Here is a 22,346-nt window from a genome sequence, read left to right on the forward strand (position 1 = left end):
GACCCGCAGAGCCAGCCCTGCCAGCGGGGAGCGTGGGCTTTGGGAGTCATTTTTGTTGCTGCTTACGGTTCATAAGCAGCGCTGTGGCCACTGTCAGAGTCTTGCCAGACGTTCTGAGTGTCACCCGCACAGGGCAGCCTCTCAAGGGTCACTGCTTGGAGCTGCAACACCCTGACACAGGTCTGTGGCGACTCTGCACACCCGTCCTGGTGTTCACAACAACCCACAACCTCCGTTGTCAACAAGCCAGAAAAGAGGCAACACCAAGTCTTTCTCACTTCAGGGACGGCCTTGGCGACCCATGTCAGAGCTGCCCCCAGGTTTCACTCTAAATGACAGTCAAGGGACAAGTGAAAGGAACAAGGGTGAGACTCTGATTCATTAAACGCTCAGGAAGCCCACGCAGGGTGGACGGGTGTCCACAGGCGAGGCAGATAAGGGTGTTGAGATCACACACATCCCCAGGGCTCCCGCAGCTAGCCCACAGGGGGTTCCACCACCGTCGCCCGCCGAGCACGCAGGACGCTCCCAGCAGTGGGCTAAGGGCTTCCCGGGATAACTCACTGCAACCTGACAGCGTGACGACGTGCCACACACCCCTCTACACGGATAAGGAAGCCGTATCAGTGTCCTGGGGCCTCCGCACCAAAGTACCACTGACCGGGGGCTTAAAGCAACGGAAACTTGTTGCTCCGGAGGCCAGGAGTCCAAGATCCAGGGGTCGGCAGGGCCGCACTTCCCCAGGGGCTCTAGGGGGAGATTCCTTCTGGATCCTTCCAGCTCCTGGCGGCTCCTGGCAACCTTGGCTTGTGGCCCCATCATTCCAGTCTCCACCTCCGCCTTCACAGGGCCTCCCTCCCCCATGGGTTTCCTCCCCCTCGGCCTCTGAGACGGATGCAGCCATTGGATTTAGGGCCACACAGATAATCCGGGATGATCTCACCTTGAGATTCTTCACAGAGCCACATTTGCAGAGATCTTTTTTCCAAATGAGGCCAGATGCGCAGGTCCCAGGGGTCTGCATGTGGACATCTCTCTTTGGGGCCCCCATTCAATCCGCTACAGAAACCAAGCTGTGGAGAGGTCACGCGGCTCACGCAGGACAACGGAGCCACTAAAGTGGAAGAACTGGGCTCCGATCCCAGCTCCTCACCTCCGAGCATTACTGCCGCCTGCCTTCCCCACAGCAGCACAGAGGGGCCAGCTTGAGGGGCACTGAGAAGAGAACGCTCGAGCCTGGCACCGTCCTCCCAGCACGGAGGCCCAGAGGCCGCAGCAGCCTGAGAGTTCAGAACCAGCACGACAGACACTGGCTGAGAGTCCGCAGACACCTGTGTCGGGAGTGGGGTCTCCCAGAAACCCTCGGGGGGTAGGGGGGACGACGGAGGGGAGGAGGGGGCGAGGATGGGGACGGGGACGAGAAGAGGAGGCCGTCACCAGCGATAAACAGGCCTGCAGCACCCTGGCAGGCTCAGGCCTAACACGCAACGAACTTCCATGCTTTCCTTGTGAAAATATGTTCATCTACATCTGAGACCAATTGGCCTGAAACTACAGAATACCTGTCACATCGCTTCCTGGCACTGAAGTCAGCCGTTTGCATGGAAGAGTACCGACAGCTACATGCCGCTTGGTGTTGTAATATTTAGACGTGTCATTCTACATCTCAAAGAAAAGGCAGTTTTTAAATAAATGCAGGTTCTCAGCTTGGCACGAGGCACTCGGCCTGGAGACGGTGTGGGAACCCCTCCGGCAGGTGAGCAGGGCTGGGCTCTCAGCTCAGACTGGACGCCAGAACCGCTGTGTGACCTGCTGCCCTCAGGCTTTTGGCTGAAGTCACGTGGAGGCCAGAGGTGTGTGTTTGGGACACAGCTGGAGGACACAACCGGCCCGGGAGTAAGCGATGGCGCACACACTCCCAGGGCTCCCTGGGGGGTGGCGGGGGGCTGTGCTTCTCCCGGATCACAGGCAGGAAAGAAGCGTGCCTCCCACGGCCCGGCTGGGGGTCCGGCAGCGCAGGGACGACGCCGGTCCCCGTCGCTGTGGAGGCAGGTGGGCGAGGACCCTGCTGCAACTCTCCTCCCTTCCTGGGCAGGGCTTCAGGGCTGCCAGACACACACAGCACCTGGCTTTTCTCAGGGCCCCAGAGATTTAAAATCGCTTCGTACTGCTTTTGTCGCGAGTTACGTAGAGTTTCTCCCGACAAAAGTACACGTTTTGGAACGGAACGCTCCCTCGTGCCCAAGCTGCTGTCTCCTGGCCGGCCGCCGCCCTGCTGGCCTCGCAGCAGCTCCTCTTCCCTGCCCGGGGGCCGCGGGGCCAGCGTGTGGTCACTCTGGGCGGCAGACAGGCAGCGAGGGGCCCTCGGCCACCGCTCAGAAGAGCAGCAGATTAAAGGCTCCCGTCAGAGGCTGCAGACGAGGCCAGCGCCCCCTGCCACGTGCAGAGCATCCCTGTCACAGAAGGAAGCGGGGTCAAGCACTTCCCAACCGCATCAAGCCCGACCTTCCTCAACGGGAATTGTGGCCGCCCTGTCCCCGGGTCCTGACCGCCACCACTTCTTCCGAGGCTCTGTTGGCTTCTGGGCCTTCAAACACCTGCTGCGCTGGCCCCCTTGGCCCTCAGGCCAGGCCGTGTCACGTTCCCCTCCTCCCGGGCCTCCAGGGGTCCACACTCGCCCGTGAGGAGGCCCTGAGCTCGGGGGGATGGGCCACGTGTCTGCACTCACTCTGCTCACAGGAGCTGGGAGGACAAGCCCAAGTTCAGCTGCATCTGAGGCTCAGCTCTCTGCTCCTCCATCCTGGGGCAAGACCCCCCCCCCCCACAGGCCCCTCAGAGGCACGGGGGTGGCTGAGGCTGCCCCTATGCAGCAGAATGTTCCCACAGCCCCAGGGCCAAGCCTGCCCGCTGGGCCCGCAGCTCGGCCGCGTACCTGCTCCCGTGCTTCCTGCCAAAAGTCTCACATGTGCATCCGCTTTGCCTTGTTGTCATGGCGATCAGAACACGCAAAAGCAATACTTTTTGCACAATATCACATGTTGCTTAATGTTTGGACACTGATATTTTCTCCAGCTGGGGTTTTCTTAATTTAAGTCAACAAACCAGTCTGGAAGCACACATATTACTTGTGTTTGGGAACCAAACAAGAGTGACATGTGACGGGAAGACTTAAGAAAGACCCTGGTGTGTGTGTGCGTGTGGTGCTGTGTGTGCGAGGGGGATGGCCCGACCTGAGAAACAAGGAAAGAAAAGAGGTGAAGCGCCCAGCCCCTGTGCTCCATCCCTGGCTACCCCCCTCCCTCGCCCCAGGACTGGCACCGACACACACACACACACACACACACCCCGGCAGAGCCGCTTGGAGAGCTCCCTGGAGCCAGCTCGGAGCCAGCAGAATAGCTCAGCCCCCCTGGGGCGGCAGATCCTGCCCCATCCTTCAGCATCCCACCGCATCGGAGTCCCCGATGACCACTGGGAGAGTCCGTCCTGTATCCTGTGGCCACTTGAGAGTCCGAGCACCAGTCACCCCCCCCCTCCCACACCCTATCCCAGGGTGGCAGCTCCAAGCAAGCTGCTAGGTGGGAAGGTCTCTGAGGGCGCCAGCAGCACTGACGCCATGTTTTCAGGATCAATCTTAACTGCTGTCCACATGGAATATTTTTCTTGTGGCTTTTTTCACTGAAAAAAACATGAATGGGAAACGTTAAAGGCTTGTTAACGACGCCCTTTCATCCATCAAGGCGCCATCCTCACGTCCTCATCCACTCCCGCCCGCCCAGCACAGATCCTACCGGAGTCGACCTGGGTGACGGAGGCCAGACGCCGTCCATCTGTCCACAACTGGAGCCACAGCGTCCGAGGACCCTGGACGGCTGCCCTCAGTCACTTAGAGACTTGGGTCCTGCAGTTTCTCCAGGCTCCAGGCCTGGCTTTCAACTGCCACCCTGTTTCCTTCAGACAGACAGACAGACAGACAGACAGACAGGGGTTGCTTGGCAGAGTTCCATTTAAATCTCAGGGTCTTTCAAACTGATAACAGGTAAAATTGATGTGAACTTCAGCTCCCTAAACAAACTTCAATCAAATGCCCGTGAAGAAGAAAGAAAAACCCTGTTTGGGCCGGGAGAGGCCAAACACAGTTCAATCCTTACCGAGGGCGTCCAAGTGCCCGTCCCCAGGACCCCCGCCAGGACAGCAGCGAGAAAACCCACCCGCGGACAAGGCACGTGGAGGCCCAAGCGCGTCCCAGCTCCGAGGCCACAGGGAAAGGCTTAGCTTCCCGACCGGTCTTCTGGGAAACTCTTCTGAGGAAAAGAAAACAGACTCTGGATGCTTCTGTGTGCCCCTCGGTAAGACAACTTGTTTATCACTGCAGCTTGAAATCAAAACAGCACGAAGGTCCTGGGCAAGCTGTGAGGTGAAGCGGACGGTCCTCACCGGCTCGGCTGTGGCATCCCGCCTGTCCCCACGGTGGCCGGGGCTCGAGCGGGCACTGCTGCCTGTGGCACAGCTGCAGCTGCGCCAGCAGCCCAGGTGAGTCTGCGGGTGCTGCGGACGCGGAGGACACGGCCAGCGGGGCCCGCGCGCCCTGCCGGGGCTGCGCCAGGACAAACGCTCCAAGCGGGGCTCCCCGCCCCCTGGGCTCCTCTGAGCAGCACCTAAACCCACGGGCTCCACCCGGTCACGCCACCGCTTCCGAGAGCTCTGAAGCCACCCGCCTGCTCGCTTTCCTCCTACGCTGACGCTTCAAAGGAAGTTCGGTCTGGGATGACGCTGCTGTTCACAACAGGTTAAGGAACAACGATTCCCTCCCTGGACACGCCTGGCTGCTCAGAGCAGAGGTTCTGGCGAAGGACGAGAATGCGGGGCGGGAAGGCCAGGCCCGGAGCGGGAACGGGCACCCGAAGAGATTCGAGCTGGAGACCACGGGGCTGCGAGGCAGTGACCACGCCGCACCGGCCTGCTGCTGTCTGTGTCCGCTGCGTGAGCGGACTCGAGTTAGAAACCCCGACTCCCTACCTCCACGGCGGGTCCGCCCCCTTCCCCAGAGGCCTGGCTGCCCGAGCCGGTTCCGACTCCTCCCGCACCTTCCCCAGCCCCCTCGGCAGCTCCAGCTCCTCTTCTTTGGGCGCCAGGGAGTCAGACTGTGCCGTCGCGTCACCCCTCTCTGCAGCCTCGGACGCGGCGAGAGTGGGTCTACGTGACCCTCCCGCCCCTCGTGGGAAAAGGACCAGGGGGAGAACACGATGACCCTTCGCAGCCCAGCCCCCCGCGTGGTCAAGGACAGCCGTTTCATTACACGTGTGCTTCCGCAAAAACAAATATTATTTCTGAATCTTTCACGACCCGGGTGTCCGGGAACGGCGAACACAGCACGCGCTGGCCGAGCGGCTGCCCCGCGGGTCTGGTGCCGGCGGGTCGAGGCCCGGCGCTGGATGGAGAGAAACCCGCCCGTGAGGGGAGCTGGGGCCGCGGCCAAAGGACTCAGCCTTCTTGCTTCAACATCTCTCTTCACGGGGAAAATATTTTCGTGTTTCCCTGCGCCTTTCCGTCCTCTGCATTTTCAGAAACCTGCTGCCCCTCCAGCGGCTGCGGCTCCAGGCGGCCTCTCGGAGCCCGTTGCCCCTGGAGCGGTTCGCGGCCCGCACGCGGGGGCACGGCTCTGTCAGCAGGAGCCCGGGGCGTCTCTCAAGCGTGTTCTGACGGCTGAGGGGGCCCCGGGAGGCAGGAAACAGAGCAGGGTTTGTGCGGCACCAAGGGCGCGGCCCAAACCGGTGGCGCCAGGCCACGGGGCTGCAGGGTCCCCTCGCGCAGCTTCGCCAGCGGGCCGGGCCCTCGCAGGCTGCACAGCCCGGGACCCTCGCTCGGAGGCCGCCTGAGGATCTGGAGATCACAGCAGGAGGCCCCCGTCCCCCTAAGGGACGCCCAGTCTCCAGGCCCAGGCCCAGCCCGCGTGCAGAGGGATGGGGCCTGCGATGTGTCCTCGGGGCTGACCGCTGACCGCACCGCAGAGAGGCCTGCCCGCCTGCTGGCAGCCCCGACGGCACGTGCTCCGGGGACTGCCGCAGGGCCTCTGGATCGGAGTTCCACCCTACCCCACTCTCAAACCCGTCGCTGAGCAGAAGCGGGGCCGGGGCTCCCCAGCGCCGCCCAGCGCACCACGGTGGCGCCCTCTATTGGAAGCGCACAGACAGCCCCGCACCCAGGCCCCTGGGGCCGGGCGCCGCGGGCCGGGCATCGCAGCCCGGGCATCGCAGCCTGCGCTTCCGTTCAGGGCAGAGGAGGGGTCCTGGGACCATCAGTCACTGGAGCAAAGCATTTTCCTTCAGAATTCGGGACGCAACCAACCACCTTCACAGCCCCCAAATGTGCAGGGCACCCCAGGTCCCCCACTCGTCCTCCCAACACGTCCGGACAGAGAAACGGGCCCTCTGCCCGCACGCGGAGACACTCATGATTCTCACAGCTCGCCGAGACGAGGGCACCCGTGAGAATGGATGGTCGCAGCGGGGAGACTCAGGGTTCCGTACGAAGATCAGACATCTGTGCAGCTCCCTGCAGGAGCCCGACTCAGCCATAAGGAAGTCCTGAGAAGGACCAAAATCAGAAGATAATGGGGAAATGGTCAAATTTTATTTTTGAGGGAAAAAATCCAGAATTAATTTGGCTAACCTAAGAAAGGGATGCAGTAAATTGTAAACTGGTGAGAAAAGCCTCGTTTGTCTGTGTTAGGTACCTGCTCTTTTGCTGATATTAAGGTGCCATGAGATACACAGTACGCCCGAACTGTACACGTGCAGGGCTGTATTTTCACCCAGGTTTCTGGTGACAAACACAAACTGCTCAAGCTTCCCTGCTGTTGTTTACACGGTCGCGAGCGCCCCTGGCAAAGACACAGTGTTCTGCTGCACAGTTGGGCATGGTTTATTTTCTCCATGCGTCATGTTATTTACCCACACACAGAGCTACAAGTTTCCCTTACGCTTTTTGGGGAAGTTAATTAAAACGCTGAAACGACAACACGATCCTGAAGCATCAGACTGTGCCCGGCAGATGCTGGAGACGCTCCTCACTGCCGTCGGTGACAAGAGCTGACCCACCTTCGCGTGTGACCCTTGACTTCCAGGCTCGAACGTCAGGTGTCAGGAAGGAGAGGTCGGCATCCCTCATCACCGTCTGTCCAGAGAAAGGCTGGGATCGACTCCATTCCTCAGAAAGGTGCCATTTCAACCACGCCCACGCGCAAAGAGCTGTTTGTTTTCCCAAATCTTTCTGGCAAGTGGTTATTTTCTTTCCACTGACATGACCCCCAGTGGATGCATCCTGCATTCGCTTTCTGGCAGTTGGGAAAATAAAGCTGGAGAATCTCAGTAATAAGCGCCTGCTCCCAGGGTCCGTCCCCTCTCCTCCAGCATCATCATCCCGGCGGCTTCAACAGCCAAGAGCAAAGGTCAGGCGGGGAGCACGCAGGGGGCGGACACGGCTGCAGCCTGCGACGGGCCTGCATGGGGGTCCGGGGCCCCGGGGGCCTTGGCTGGCTCCGGGCGCAGGTGCGGTGCCCGAGGCAGCCAGCGGTTCCCGGCGGGCGCCGGACGCCCCTTCCTTCCGGGGCAGTCGCCCTCACGTTTGCCAACCCCCCACTGTCTCACCCCCGACTTCACAGTATCAGAAATGGAACGGTGACAGTGTGAGAGAAGGGAACAAGTTAGATGTACGGCGGCCAGTCTCTGAACTCACTTTGTCGTAAAATGTGGAAAAGAAGAAGCAGACATGTGGCACCCCTACGGCTCCAGCCCCTTTAACGTGGCAGTGCCGCCACCCGCCGCGCTGCCAGCAAGCTGTTACTACGAACACTCAATCCTGGCCAGCAGGCTGGGCGCTGGTGGTGCCACCCAGGGCCCCGTGCCAGGCTCTGGCCGGACGGGAGCCCCCTCCACATGCCAGCTTCCCCGCCGGGCCGCCTTCGTGGGCCAGAAGCCACTCCTTCACGGCCACGCCTCCAGAGTAGCCGCCCAGGGCTCCGCTGCTGCAGACCACTCTATGGCACGGGATGAGGATGGGGATCTGGAAAACAGCAAGGCAGCCGCCGTCAGTCTGGGCTCCGGGCCAGCGTGGTCTTTCGGGATCCAGGGCAAGGCCCCTGACTACGATGGACCCAGGGCCCAACTCGCAGGGCTTGGCCACGTGCAGGCTCCGTCTCAGCACTGCTCACCCCTTGGCCTCTGAGGGTCCTGCGTGGGCTGGGAAGGGGCCCAATGCCTGAGGCGAATGTGGGGCATCTTCTAGAGAACCCCTTTATGCTACGACTGGGGAGGAGAAAGCTTAGTTTCACTTGATGAGGGATTTAAAACGGATACAGAATTTAAAATGACATTTCCAAGTTTAGGTACCACGTAAAATTCTCCAACACTTCCAAGATGTAAGAGGAAACTTTGGGGAATGCTGTACTCACACAGGCCACTTCAACCCAGAGGCTGGAACTTGTGGCTGTCCGCATGCAGTCCACGCCTGTTTTTGTAAATAAGGTTTCATGGGAACACAGCCACGCCCACTTGGTACTCCTTACCTGCGGCTGCTTTTGCAAAGCCTAAAATATTGATTGAACAGCCCTTTATAGAAAAGGTTTGCTGACCCCGGCTTTACACTACACCCGTGCATTGGGGGCGACCTGCTTTCCTCCTTAGTCGCTGGACATGGCAAGTCTGAGAAGCTCCAGTTCCATCTGTTCCCACCTGAAAAGCTGCCACCACCACTGCTGCCACCAGTACCCCACCTGCTGGGATGGGGCAGCCAGCTCTTCCACTGATCCCAGCAAGGACCCTCGGCCCATGCCCACCCTCATTCCTCCCACAGGGTTCCCCCCCACCCCTCCAAAAGAAGCCCTAATGGGAAGACAAAGCTGCTCCTAGCCTTTCACACCTGGAGACAAGCGGAGTAGTCAGGTGCCTGCCTTAAATCAACAGAGTGATTCCACTAAAAGCAACGCCACTTTACAGTGAAAGCACGTCCAAACATAACCCACAGAGAACCGCCGACTATCAGAAGGGCCCTACTGCTGGGACCAAGGGCAGTGACAGCCGCCCAGGGGCTGAGTGTCCCTGAGATGCACCAGGAAACACGGGCCCAGGCTGGGCTCTGTGCACCCAGTGAAGCTCACCCGCGGCCCGAAATGCAGCCACACCAGTCCCAGGGGAGGGGCAAGGCTGGCCCAGGGGAGGGGCAAGGCTGGCCCAGCCTTGGAGAGCGAGGGCCTGGTTCCCGGGAGGCCGGACAGGCAGGCAGGCAGGCGTGCGGACCAGGCGTTGATGCCCTGAGGACAGGGCCTCCCCCAGTGCCCGGCACCTTCTTTTCCTGGCCCAGAGCTGGCACCACGCAGACCTGCAGGAGTCTGATACCGCACGTACCAGACTGGACTGGACCCCAGGGCCCGCAGTCGCCGGATGGGAGTGAGGGGCCCTCTCGTGAGGGCCGATCGCTACTCCTGGAACCATTCACAGGCCTAGTCCCCCCTAACCCCGCGCTTGCGCAGCCAACCCCACCAGGGAGGGGACCCCCTGTCCTCTCTGGTGGGGCCTCCTCAGCAGGAGTCCCAAGGATGCCCACGGGAGCCCTGCTTGGGGTCTGTCCTGGAACAGCAGGGCCGCTGTCCGCACAGAGCTCTGAGAGCCACAGGTGGAGGGGCTGCAGTGGCCCCTGCCCTTGCTCTCGGTTTCCGCATGGAGGACCTCACTGGAGAAATGCTCCTGGCCTGGTCTCTCCCCACAACCCCCGAGGGGAGGGTGACTCACTGAGCAGCCACCCTTGGAAGAAGGGACGAGGATGCTCAGCTCAGCACCTTGCGGAGTCCTGCAGGGGGACTGCCTGCCCCCCGGCACGGGGTGTCCTGTTGTCTTCCAAGACATGGTCAGCGCCCGCCCCTGCAGGGACCAGTGACGGGACTTGGGGGGGGGGTCTAATTCTGGTGGGACTTCCTGCAAAGCCTGCCATGGCTATGGCTATGGCCATGTCACCTCTCCAGTCAAGCTTTTAGCCTAATAAAGCTAACATCCTTTACTCATGTCTCAGTTGGCTCAGAAGATGGGAGGAAAGAAAGGGATGTAATTACGGCCCCTGAAAACCACAGTGGATGGGAGATGTCTTCCTGGGCAGCCAGTGGACACAGCTTAGAGCACACCCAGCGTGCCAGGGATGGCCACATGCCGGGGGCCACCAAACACAGGGGTGTACCCCGTGTTCCCACTGCACGGGGCTCTGGGGGACCAACGGTTGCTCTGCGTAAGGATCCGGACAAGCAGTCACTCAGAACTTGAGAAGAGCTGCTCTCTGGAGGGACTCCCCCAGGCCTTGGCAGAGTTCAGACTTCCGCTAAGGGAAGGGCCTGCTCCCGAGTCCCTGGGGAAGAAAGGCTTCATCCGAGGTAGCTCCATCCTGGCGGGAGGAAGGGGCTCCGGGGGGCGGCCACTGCAGGCCCAGGGCACGCTGGGGTGAGCGCTCTCATCACTGTGGGAACATCACGGTGGCCGCTCCACAAAGAGGTCACAGCAGCGGGCACAGGTGCAGGAACACAGGTGGCCCACTCTGGAGATGGCGCCGGGGTGGGGAGCTGGGCGCAGACCCTGAGAGACCCCACCCGTGGGGGGAACCTCCTCTCGTGGTATCTGGGCACCCCCTGCTCCCTCGGGCGGTCGTTCCTGCTTCTGCCTTTACCGGAGGCCCTTCACCGCGGGTGGAGCAGGGTGTCACCTGCTGGGCACTAGACACACACACACGCCTGCCTGGAAGTGTCCCTCTGTGGGGCTGCACCTGTCCCAGGAGGATGGCTGGATCCCCAGTCCCTGTGCTAGACAAGTTGCTCAGTAACGATGCTCTGGGGAGAGCATGCCTGATGTGCACACTGTGACACCGGATCCTCCAACGAGCCCAGGCCAGGCACTCTCAACTTCGGGACACGTTAAGCCTCTGGCCCAAGCTGACAAGCTGCTTAGAGGCCGAGAGGGGATTCCAGCCCCACACTCTGTACACTGCCCCCAGGGGACCACCGAGGCGGGGCCTGGGGGCGCTGGCACGTAAGTAGGTTGGCTCGGGAGGTGGGAATCTGACTTCCCACACATCACAGACTAGTCCCACCTTGGACCAGAAGTTAGAGTTGCCATGGTAACTCGCGTCGTCTGTGGGGTTCTGACCCCGCACGGGGAGGGTGAGCTCGGACTTCCTCTCCAGTGCAGTTTAACTGAGCGAGAAGCAGACACGCTGCCGAGGCCTGCCCGCAGCACCCAGCTCCCATCTGCCTGGAGGGAGTAGCGGGAAACTTTAAAGAACAGACTGTTTGCTCTGATTGAGGGTTTTTATCAAATACAATAGTACATTAATAACTGCTGGGAGGACATAATTAGGTAATACACAATTCAAGTTTTTGACTGATAAAGAGGTAGACATTTAATTCAATTTAGTCTTACAAACATTTAGGCACCAATTCAATTTTCCTACCGAACAGCAGATTTCACAAGTGAGCTTTGATTTTCTTCCCTCTCGCCCAACAAGCTATGAAATTGTAAAAGTGTGTAACGTGAACCTTTCTCTCTTTCTATGCACGACGCAAGATAACAGGACTGCTGGCCTGGAATAGCGATTATAAAGATAGCTATGACCAGTCTTCATCTTTGATGGAGAACCGGTGTCTTACCAAACATGCACTACCTTCCCCTCCAGAAACGGCAACACTGCTTCTGCTTGTGCTAATTTTGGTGGCAAGCTTCAGACTATCAAGATGACGAAACCTGCTAAAATTCACTGGGGCCCTCAGGACGTTTCAAAGGATCTGCACCCTCTATGCCCTCTCCTTTAAAGCCTGTGCTACACAAAATGCAATTTTTATCAACAACCACGAAGCTCATAATATCACAGCTGCATTGAAATCTTCATGCTGTGAAATCTAATTCATCCAATACACGAATCCATCACTTACACAGACCCGTTCTCAAATGCTATGAAACTTCCAAACCCATAGATTTGTCTCCAACAAAAATAACACGAAGGGGCCTTGCGATCAATAATGGAATCCCTCTGATTCTGGTGCCGGCTGAGTATTTTCTCCAGCTTCGCCTTTGTTCTCGTGGGTAGCAGCCCACAAGGGAAAGAGCTTGTTTTCACTTGCGGCCTCATCAATACCTAAATCCTGGTGAACAAGTGACACCGAGAAGCTGTAATCAATAGCTCCCTGTGCGTTTTTTTTCTTCTGGTCAAATGGTTCAGCCCCACTGACAGCCCTGACACTTAGAACATGATGCTAAATCTTTATCAACAGCCATCTGGGTGACTGGCACGAGAAGACTCAGGGGGTCATTAACGCTCACGGCAATCTGTGAATAAACTAACTCCTCAGGAATGCGTTTGTTTAGAAGAAGGTGGAGACACTCTCTGTGCAAGTATTGATTGCCTTTGAACTGCATTTAGCAAATTCTGTCTGAGGATGAGTGGAAGGGTGCTTTACCGGGGAGGGCGTGAGGCCTCTTCAACCTGCCCCACCAGAAGATGGGCCGTCTCCCAGGCTGGGCCTGGGAGAGGGTTTTCCGGAAGGCCGCGAAACCATTTTACCTGGGCTGTTAATTCCTTCACGGAAAACTATGGAAAAGCCAAGGGCCTGGAATGGGACGAAACTCCCCCACCACCGCAAAAACCACCCCTCGGCCTGGCGCGGGGAGAGCAGCCCAGGCCAAGAGCAGGTGCCGTCACGGGAGCCAGCACATGTCCTTTGACCTCAAGCCGCCTAAGGAATCAGCGCACAGTGGGCCTCACGGTGGTCTGCAACATTCCACATCCACCTGCCACTCTCCTCCTGAAATGCACAACTGCTCTTCCCAGCCTGAACGCGAGATGTTTTCAGCGGGCAGGCCTCCACGATGTGCCACCCGTGCTGGAGCCCACGTGTGTGGTGCTGCGGCCGGGCCCCTGCCGTCAGCGCCGAGAAGGGGGACACGCCAGTCGGTCCCTGACTAGGCCCCTTCCTCCCTCAGGTCCCTGGGTCGCCACTGAGATCCCTCGGCCCGTTCTGAGGAGGTTCTTTTTTTACCGACTTTGTGGGAGCCCTCCGAGGACGGCCGATTCCCGCCGAGCTGCCCGTGCTGCGCCACACGGCAGGCGTCTCCTGGCGGGGGCACCTCCGGTGCCTCTGAGCCACACCTGGAGGCCTCTGTCAGGTCCTCTGCAGCCCCTCATCAAGTTGAGGTCCCTGCACGAGGCATGGGCAGCACCCAACTACAGCGGGACGCCCAGGGAAAGGCCACGGAGGGCTCACCACCTCCTGTCACCCTTGGCACGGGAGGGCGCCGAGAAGAGGGGACGCGGTGCGGGCAGAATCCCCCCGCCCGAGCGCGTCGTCACGGCCACCCTCGGCGTGGGCACGCGATGGGGATGTCGAGACGGGGACTTCATGGACGGTAGAGTTTTAAGCCCTGTGAGATCCTGTTTTATACATTTCAGTGGCTGAGGCCATACTTGAGCAGTGACAGTCATAGCGATTAAGAGCAAGAGGAAAGAGTCCCGCTGGTTGCAGGACAATAAATGTTTCTGAACATCGCCACAAGCGCCATCAGCGGACGGCCAAGGACTCGCCACTGCAGAGAGTGAGAAGCTGCGGGCAGCACAGGGGGCAGTGAGGGGTTGCTTCATGGCAAAGATGGGAGCCGCGCCCGCTGACGGGGCAGGCGGCGCCAGGACGCGAGGCCAACCTCAGGGAGGGAGGCAGGGAGGCAGGGAGGCAGGCAGGGAGGGCAGAAGGACCACGCCTCCGCGCGGGGCGTGGACAGGAGCGTGGCCTGAAACAGGGATGGAGATGGGGGACAGAGGGAGAATTTCTACACAGCACGGTGATGCCGTGAAGCAGAAGGAGGGCGCAAAGAAGTCAGTCCCCAGAGTTCTTCCTCGAGGCCCTGAGTGGACACCACAGCGCACTCTGGATGGTCTCTCTCTCCAGAGCAAAGTCAAACTGCCCCAAGCTGAGTGGACCTGGGAGAACATGGTGGCCTTCCAGAGGGAAGGTGTGACGTCAGCTTCACTGGGAGATGTGAGTAACTACACCTAGAAACCTGATTCACCGTCATCCCACGCTCAGCGCGGAAACGCGGCCCGCAGCGCACAGAGGAGGCGTACGCGCACGATGTAGCTGGGCCGCCGCCACTACGGCACAACAGGTGCAAAACTGCATGCTGACCAGATCGACTGGCCTCCATCGTGGAGACTAGGGACACGGGAAGTGGGGGGCTGTGTCATCGTATCACATATTGTTCCTGATGATCTGGGATATTTTAATATGGAAGAAAACTCTTCTCCGGATCAGATATACATTAAAACAGTACCACCCACTACAGACCTATAGGAGCTGCTCCTTAAGAGTAACAGTGCCGTTTTGGGCAAAAGGCCGAGAAACTGCCCTCTCCTCGAGACACCGGCTCTGCCCTCGGGCGCCCGCGAGCCGAGTGGCGGGAGCTGCCGACCGTGGTGTGCAAAAAGCCAGCCTCTCCCCTGTGAGCAGGGGTGAAAATAGTTTTGAAAACACACAGCAGAGCCACAACAATTTTTTAAAAAGCGGGGTCTCTCTGCTTTAGTAACTTCCCATCCCATGATGTGATGACTCTATTTGCTTTTCTGATAGGATGGCGTTCTTCTACCATATTAGAGACTTTCCCACAGCTTTAGGGAGAAACCATTCCCAACGTGAGAGCAGGCCCTGGCGGGCACTGGAGACTAATACGCTCGGGAATATTCCAGGGCCCCATGCAACTGCGTGGGGTCTCCCAGAGGGCCGAGCTGTCGTGCGGACAGGGGTGCCCTTCCTGCCCACCTGCAGGCTCCGCAGGCCTGTGTGGCCTTGGCCAGGCCCACGTCACGGCCTCTCCACAACCCACGCTGACTTCCTCCCTGAGACTGGACCGCGCTTGGCCCACGTGTGGCGTGACGGGGACAGAGGTGACCTCTGCACTCCCGGGAACGACAGGCCTGCAGCCGCCCCACACTGAGGCCTGACCCTGTCCCCTGGGGAGACGGCCTTATGTGGTCCGTGAGTCTTGCTCTCAGCCCAGCCTGACTGCAGACGCACAGGGGGGACAAAGTCGTGAAGGAGCTTGGGGACATGCCCAAAAGCGATGAGTCAACCCAGGTCCCAAGGGCCACGGCCTGGACCTCTTGACGGAGCAGAGCCCCCAGGCGACGGGGATGGGTTTGGACCCCAGCACGTGTATTTTTTTAGAACATAAGCTCTCGTGCGAGGGTCTGTTTTGTTTCCTGCTGTACTCCCGGCACCTGGAAGAGCGTCTGGCACACCCTAGGCGCCCAGTGTGCCCAGCTGTCCAGCGAACGAATGGCCGTCTGCTCGCCACTTCTCCAGGCTTTGCCGCCCCGGGCTCCCTGTGCCGAGCAGCTCCCGTGGTCCTGACACGCATCATGGGGCGGGGAGGGTCTTGGTGGTGCGTGGGAAAGCTTCTTTACCACCTTCACCCCACCAGTGCCACCCACGCCTCTTCCAGAGGTCCCCACCACAAACGCTTCCTGTCTTCCCCGCCCACTGCAGCCCGGACTGCCTCTGAAACCCGCTTCAGTCAAAGGGCACTGTGACCCCCTGAGCGCAGTGCCCAGGCCCCCCCACCGACCACGGCCATGCTGACACCACGTGGACGCAAACTCACAGGATTGCTTCTCATTGCCCCTCCCACGGCTCGCGCTGCTTTGGGGTTGCCCGCCAGGGCCGCTAATTGCTGGTAAGAAACCGTTTCTCCGAATTGCACAGCCGTCAGCAGCTTCCATAGCGCCTGTCTGGTGAACGAATCTGAAGGGAGAGAGCAGAGTGACACGATTTGGGCAAACGGCTCCGACAGCTCGGATACAAACAGCTGCCAGTCCTGAAAGAGAGGGTGCATCAACATAAACAGAGGTGTGATTCTCAATGAAAACAGCTCCGCACGGCCCTGTCACCGTGTCACCCGACACGGAGGAAGAGGCGTGTGACGCAGGGCACGGAGCGGGCTGGCCCCTCTGCAGGCGTCCCCAACCGCGCCTCACAGATTTGCGACTTCCTCCCATCTTCCCCGAGTGCCAGGCAGGCCTGAGACATGCTCTCCCGGCACCCGGGTGTACATAAATTAGCACGCCGTTCGCTTCGTAAGCACAGAAGGCCCTGCTTGCACACCAACTTCGAAACCTTTTGTTCCGCTGGTTAATTTCCAACTTCAGCTGGGACACAGAAGGAAAAGGAAGCCACGGGCCGGGCTCTGATATTATGCTAGCCGTCCACATCCGACGGCGAGCAGGCTTAGAATGCCAAACACCACGGCACACAGGGGTTGGTGGTGACCTTGGCTACAGGCGTCTGTAATGAGCAGGGCTGCAAAGATAAAACAACTTCATTCCCATTTGAATTGACTACCCACATCCAAAGGCATTGGCTCTTCATCCTGCTGCAGGGATGAAAAGGAGAACGCGCGACAGCATTCCCTCTCTCTGCTCCAGGTTCAGAGCTGTTTCGCGGGTGTGGAGTGTGCTGGGGAGAAGCCTGGCACGTGAAGGAGGCGGGTCTGAATCCATACCTATTGTCGTTCCGACGGGGACGCACGGCGTGGGAGCACTGGACACGGAGCTGCGGCCCCCAAAGGGGGGGCGGGAGTGCCCGACGCAGCAACAAAGGGGAGGATTCCACGGGCAGGGGCGCAGTCCCAGTGTGTCCCTAACAGCACTAATTACACTTGGTGCCAAGCTGGCCAAGCGCGATTTGGTTCTTAAAGGAAACACACCCTTACATGCGTGTTAAATAATAAAAATCACTTCTTAACTGAAGGGAATGATAATCACTTCACTGGGGAAAAAAATCTGTTTAGACTTTATTATAACATTAAGCAAATTAAACATCAGCATAATCCAGGTGATACTAGAAAAGGGTCAGCAAAGAAATTGACTTTGTTGTTCATTAATTTACATGGATTAGCAGAGGGCAAAAAGATAGCGAATGTGCTCTAGTTTTTTATGATATAATTTCAAACTCTACACCGTTTGTGGCAGGAGGGTGACTTTGGGGTTAATCAGACTGATTTGTCCTTTTAATTGCTTTCTATTCAAAGAAAATTCATTAGATAATGTTCTCTTCAAAATTCATGAATCAATTTAACTGAAGAAACCACATTAACAGCTTTGGGTTCATTAGCACATGCGGTTGTGTGACTGGCTGATTGCTGCGAGGGTTTCCTTAGGCAAACAGACTCTGTTTACTGTGATTTCTTTAGAAAGGGTTTTGAAATCAAACTGTTAATCGTTATCATTGTCGCCGTTGTTGTGCCTAACTTAAAAAAAAAAGGAAGAAAAAAGAAAAGCAAGGCAGCTTGGTGATAACTTGGAGAAAAAAGAGGTTTCAGGGATAGCTGTCTTGGAAAAGAAACGATAAAAGCAGCACAAGTCGATACTGCAAGAAGCAGAGGCCAGTTTCCTGCCTTCTTCCCACAGCCCAGCGTTGTTGGTTTTTGTTTTCCGTGTTCTGGCCCAGGGAGAGGATGCCGCCCAGGTCTTCCTGGAGGACAGTCTGGAACTTACTAAACCTGCAGGAATACAGTGAGAGGTGTGTGCAAACAGAAGCTGGAGAGACAGGACAGTTCCGAGAAGCCGTGGCACAGCTCCCCGGCCGCCACCTGAGCGCCAGGCGCTGACGGACTCCTGCCAAGTCACAGAGCACCCCTCCTTCCAAGGGGAAAAGCACTGCAAAATAAAACAATCGGATGCCCGTATATGAGCGCAGAGTTTATCAAACATTTTCAGCTTCACTGTCAATTTTTCCACGGGAAACCGTTTCTCACCTTGTACGTGCCAGGCAATGGTACTAGGACAAATAGCTCAAGAAATGCAGTATTTGTCAATCAAGCACATCATTTTATAAATGTACCTGGAAACTCAATTCCACCCTGTAGGGAGCAAATGCATTTATTAGTCTAAGCAGTGCTCAGAGTCAGCGCCTTCACCCTGGACCTGTGCAAAATCAGACCTGAGCCCCACTCCTCCGAACCGGGGGGCAACACTCTCGGTTGTTGGGTATCATTCTAAAATGTAGCAAAACCTGCTCATAAAGATTACCATGATCGATGTGCAAAATACATTCTCTTGAGGTGACCACATCACTCTTTAGTGGCCGGACCATCATTTCAGGTGGCCCTAAGGGGCAACCACTGAAATACCATCCTTTTCTCTCCCGTTAAGGTCCTCTGCGGAGAGCAGCTGCAGCCTCCGTAGGCCACATTCTGGATGTTCCTCTCCTTCCCCATCTCCTGCCTGTTCTGGGGTCCGGGTGAGGTCAAGGTAGGCTCTGCTGGAAGACTGCTCCTTAGATCCCCTTTACCTTAAGGACACGGCCATCTCCATTTGAGCTTGGGTGGCTACTTAGATACACCCACTGCAACCACCTAAACCTGGCAAAAACTGTTTTCTAAACTCTCTCTCTTCCTGGATTGCACATCACGGGCCAGGTCGCTGATGATACTGCGCACCTGTAGGATGCCCTGCCATAGCATCAAGCCTGGTGTCCACGCATGGGTCACGGCCATTTGACAGGTTTCCAACTTTCCAAGGGTTCTCCCGCCCAGGACTTGCCTCCTCTGGCCTCCGGCACAGAGGGGGCACACCCAGGCTGGCACAGCGGAGCTCAGGATAATCTGGAAGGGAGCCAGGTTTCTGATCAGGTGAATCCAGAGGCGAGTTCTGACACTACGTGCTCTTCAAGTGTAAATGAGCTAACCTGACCTGATGCTGCCTCAGCATCAAAGCAGCCAGATGACCTTTCCAGGAATGAACCTGGGAGGGAGAACATGAAGGTGAAAGGAAACAGGGGTTCTGGTCCAGGGGGAACGGAGTCAGCATCTTCTCCCTGCCTATCTCTGCTGAATGCCTTTATAAAGCCTGGGCACAAGGCACAGAGCAGCTATTTGAGGGCCGTGGAAAGTAAAGGTTCGGGAAGAGGAATTTGAAGAAACACTGCAACGATGCACCAGTTTACCACTTTTCCCCTCAATAATCCCCAGCCAGGATTGACTGCAGCCTCGACCCCGGAGGCGGTGCTGGTGCAGACAGAGCCCAGAGCTGTCAGCACCTTGAGGAGGGAGAAGGAGCCCTGACGCTCAGAGGACGGAGGAGCCCCCTCTGTGCTATTATCTCTGAACTCTTGCACCTCCGCCCCCAAGCAGTCCTGCAGTGGGGGATGGCAACGGTGGGGGGCCCGCAGGTGCTGAAGGCTCTGAGGAGAAACATCCTTTCTGATGGGAAGAGCTATGGTCCCCAAAGGTGGGTGGACCCACTGCTTTCTCCCTCTTTGTATTCTCACTGTTCGGCCCTAGATGTAGGCGCAGTCGCAGGAGTGTGTGGTAGAGCAGAGGACCCCCAAGAACTGGGAAGGACCAGGGAGACTGCAGAGAAAGAGGCCTTTGGGAAAGCACACCAGCAAGTTGTTTATAAATTCCTGGATTCGCCCCTGAGCTGTGCATGTGTGGATCTGTCACTAAACCCAAGACTCTGAGAACTGAGGTAAGGGTTAGACCACTGCTGGGGTCCTGGAGGGCAGACCTGAACAGGACTGCGGAGGCTACAAAGGAACAGATACTGAAAGCACAACCTGCAGCAGGCTGGTCAGGACTCACGGGCTGTATCCAACCAGGTCGAGCGTCTCATGAACAAAAACATCAACATTACCGTAAGATTTACACGAGACCCAGAGTCTCAGAATATCATATTCAAAATGATCAGGTTACAACCCCAGATTACTTAGCATATGAAGAATCAGGAAAACCTCAACTTGCCTGGGAAAAGACAGTCAACAAATGTAAAGGCCAAAGCTGACACAGGAGTTAGAATCACCTGACAACCGCCCCTCTCCCTCAAGCTTTCTGAGGTATGAGTAACAAAATTAAACCGTAAGATACTTAAGGTGTGCGATGTGATGACTTAAACATCATCTGACAACCACTTCAAAGGATCTGTAATAAAAATGCTGTGAGAAGGGAAAATACCCATGAAACAAATGAAAATACAGAGAGTTTTTTTTTTTTTTAAAAAAATAGAAGTCACAAAGAAGAATCAAATGGAGAATTCAGTACTGAAAAATTCAACATACAAAATGAAAAAACTGCACTGCATGGGGCTTCTTAGCAGAATGGGGATGCCGGAGGAAGAGCCAGTGAGACTGAGGATAAGTCAGCAGAAATGATCAACCTGAGAAACAGGAAAAAATGTCAAAAGCAAACAACAAAAACCAAAAACAGCCTCAGGGACATGTTGGAAAAGCCAAAAGGTCTAACATGCGTGTTACTGGAGTTCCAGAAGGAGAGAGAGCAAAGTGTGGTGTAGAAGAAAAAAATTCAAAGAAATAATAGCTAAACATTTTCCAAATTTGGCAAAAGATATACAACCATAGATTTAAGAAGCTCAGCAAAGTGCAAACAGGACACACCCAAAGAAATCCACTCCCAGACATACCATGAGGAAGCTGCTGAAATCTAAAGAAAGAAATCTTGAAAACAAAGAAAAATGTTGCATTATTTATAGGAGAACAATGTTTGAATGACTACAGAATTCTTATAGTAACCACAGAGGTAGAAGAAAGCAAAAGGCAATTTTAAAGTGCTGAAAGAAAAGAACTGTCAACTTAGAATTCTACATCCAGTTTTGAAAAAAATCTTTCAGGAGTGAAGTTAAAATAAAGACGTTTTCAGATTAAAAAAACAAAGTTAAGGTGTTGCCAGCAGACCTGAAATGCTAAAGGAAGTTCTTCAGTAAGAAGCAAAATAATACCAGAGGGAAGTGTGGAACATTAGGAATAAAAGCAGAACAAAACAAATGGTAACTATTTGGCTAAATACCAAAGACTATTCTTCTGTTGAGTTCTTTAAAATATGTTTAATGACTGAAAGCAAAACCATGACATCAACAGATAAGATTTTCAATGTACACAGAAGTAAAAACAACACACCATAACATAAAGCAGGGGACTTAAAGGACCTACATGGTGGTAAGGCTTCTATATTCTACTTTAAGGTGGAGAAATATTGATTCCAATTAGACTGTGATAGTTAAGTATGTATTATAATCCCTACAGCAACCACTAGAAAAACTATAAGAGATAATATAGTTAAAAAACATACATGATATAAAAAAAAGTTAAAATATTCCATAGGAAGGAAAGAAAGGGGAAAGAAAAATGAAAAACAGAGGGAAAAGATAGAAAATGAATAATAATATGTGATAATAAAATAATAAAATGTAATAAATAATAAGATAGCAAATAAAATGAAATAAATGTTTGACATCCCAACCCTAAATGCTTATGTACCTAACAACGGGGTTCAAATGCAGGAAGCAAAAAAAATGACAAAACTGAAAGGATAATTAGACAAATCCACAATTATACTTGAAGACTTCACTACTTCTCTCTCATAATTCATAGAAACAGTTGACAGAACATCAAGGATGCAGAAATAAAAAACACCGTCAACCAACTTGTTTTCACTGACATTTATAGAATAGCCAGTAACAGCAGAATATATACTCTTTAAACATGCGCATGTAACACCGATCAAGATAAAGCATATTCTGGGTTATGAAACAAACGTTAACAACTTTTAAACAACTGAAATCAGACAAGTGATTTTCTCTGATCATAACGGAAAAAGACAAAAGGAAAATCTCCAAACATCTGGAGAGTAAGTAAGCCATTTCTAAATAATCTATGGGTCACAGAAGAAGTCTTAAGGAAATGAAAACAAAATTGAACTGAATGAAACTGAAAATACAGCATTTAGGGGGCACAGCTAATATTTAGAGGGACATCTGTAGTATTAAATGCATATTTTAGAAAAAAGGTCTCAAATCAGTAATAACACAAAACATAACATTAATAATAAGCTTCCACTTTAAGAAACCAGAAAGAGAAAAGCAAAATAAACCAAAAGGAGAAGGAAGGAAAGAATAAAGGTAACAGCAGAAACTAGTGAAATCGAAAACAAAAAAATGATAGAGTAAAATACATGAAGCCAAAACTGGGTTCTTTAAAAAGATAAATAAATTGATAAATCTTTAGTAAGACTGATTAAAAAACCCCAACAAATTATCAACATGAGGAACGAAAGAGGGGATGTTACTACTGACCTCACAGACATTAAATTGATAAAAAATTATTCCTACAAATAACTCTAGGCACAATATTCAATATCATAGATGAATTAGACCAATTTATCTAAAACTACAAACTACCAAAACTCATCCAGGATGAAACAGATAACTGGAATAGTCCTGTAACTATCAAAGAACTTGAATTCGTAGTTTAAAATCTT

The 22,346-nt window shown here is 55.1% G+C and overlaps 1 protein-coding gene across 1 annotated transcript in view; it reads right to left on the reverse strand.

The window, feature by feature from the left end:
* Positions 1-6,719: 6,719 nt before the first annotated feature.
* MGMT (O-6-methylguanine-DNA methyltransferase) overlaps positions 6,720-22,346 on the reverse strand; it is a 294,862-nt gene continuing 279,235 nt past the window's right edge. The window contains exons 4-5 of the mRNA XM_061192011.1: positions 15,681-15,820; positions 6,720-8,064 (exon numbers count right to left, since the gene is read on the reverse strand). Of these exons, the coding sequence (XP_061047994.1) occupies positions 7,855-8,064; positions 15,681-15,820 (350 nt within the window). The 3' untranslated portion in view covers positions 6,720-7,854. The remainder of the gene's footprint in view (positions 8,065-15,680; positions 15,821-22,346) is intronic.

The sequence above is a fragment of the Eubalaena glacialis genome, chromosome 1, assembly GCF_028564815.1.
Source record: "Eubalaena glacialis isolate mEubGla1 chromosome 1, mEubGla1.1.hap2.+ XY, whole genome shotgun sequence".
Classification (NCBI taxonomy): Eukaryota; Metazoa; Chordata; class Mammalia; order Artiodactyla; family Balaenidae; genus Eubalaena; species Eubalaena glacialis.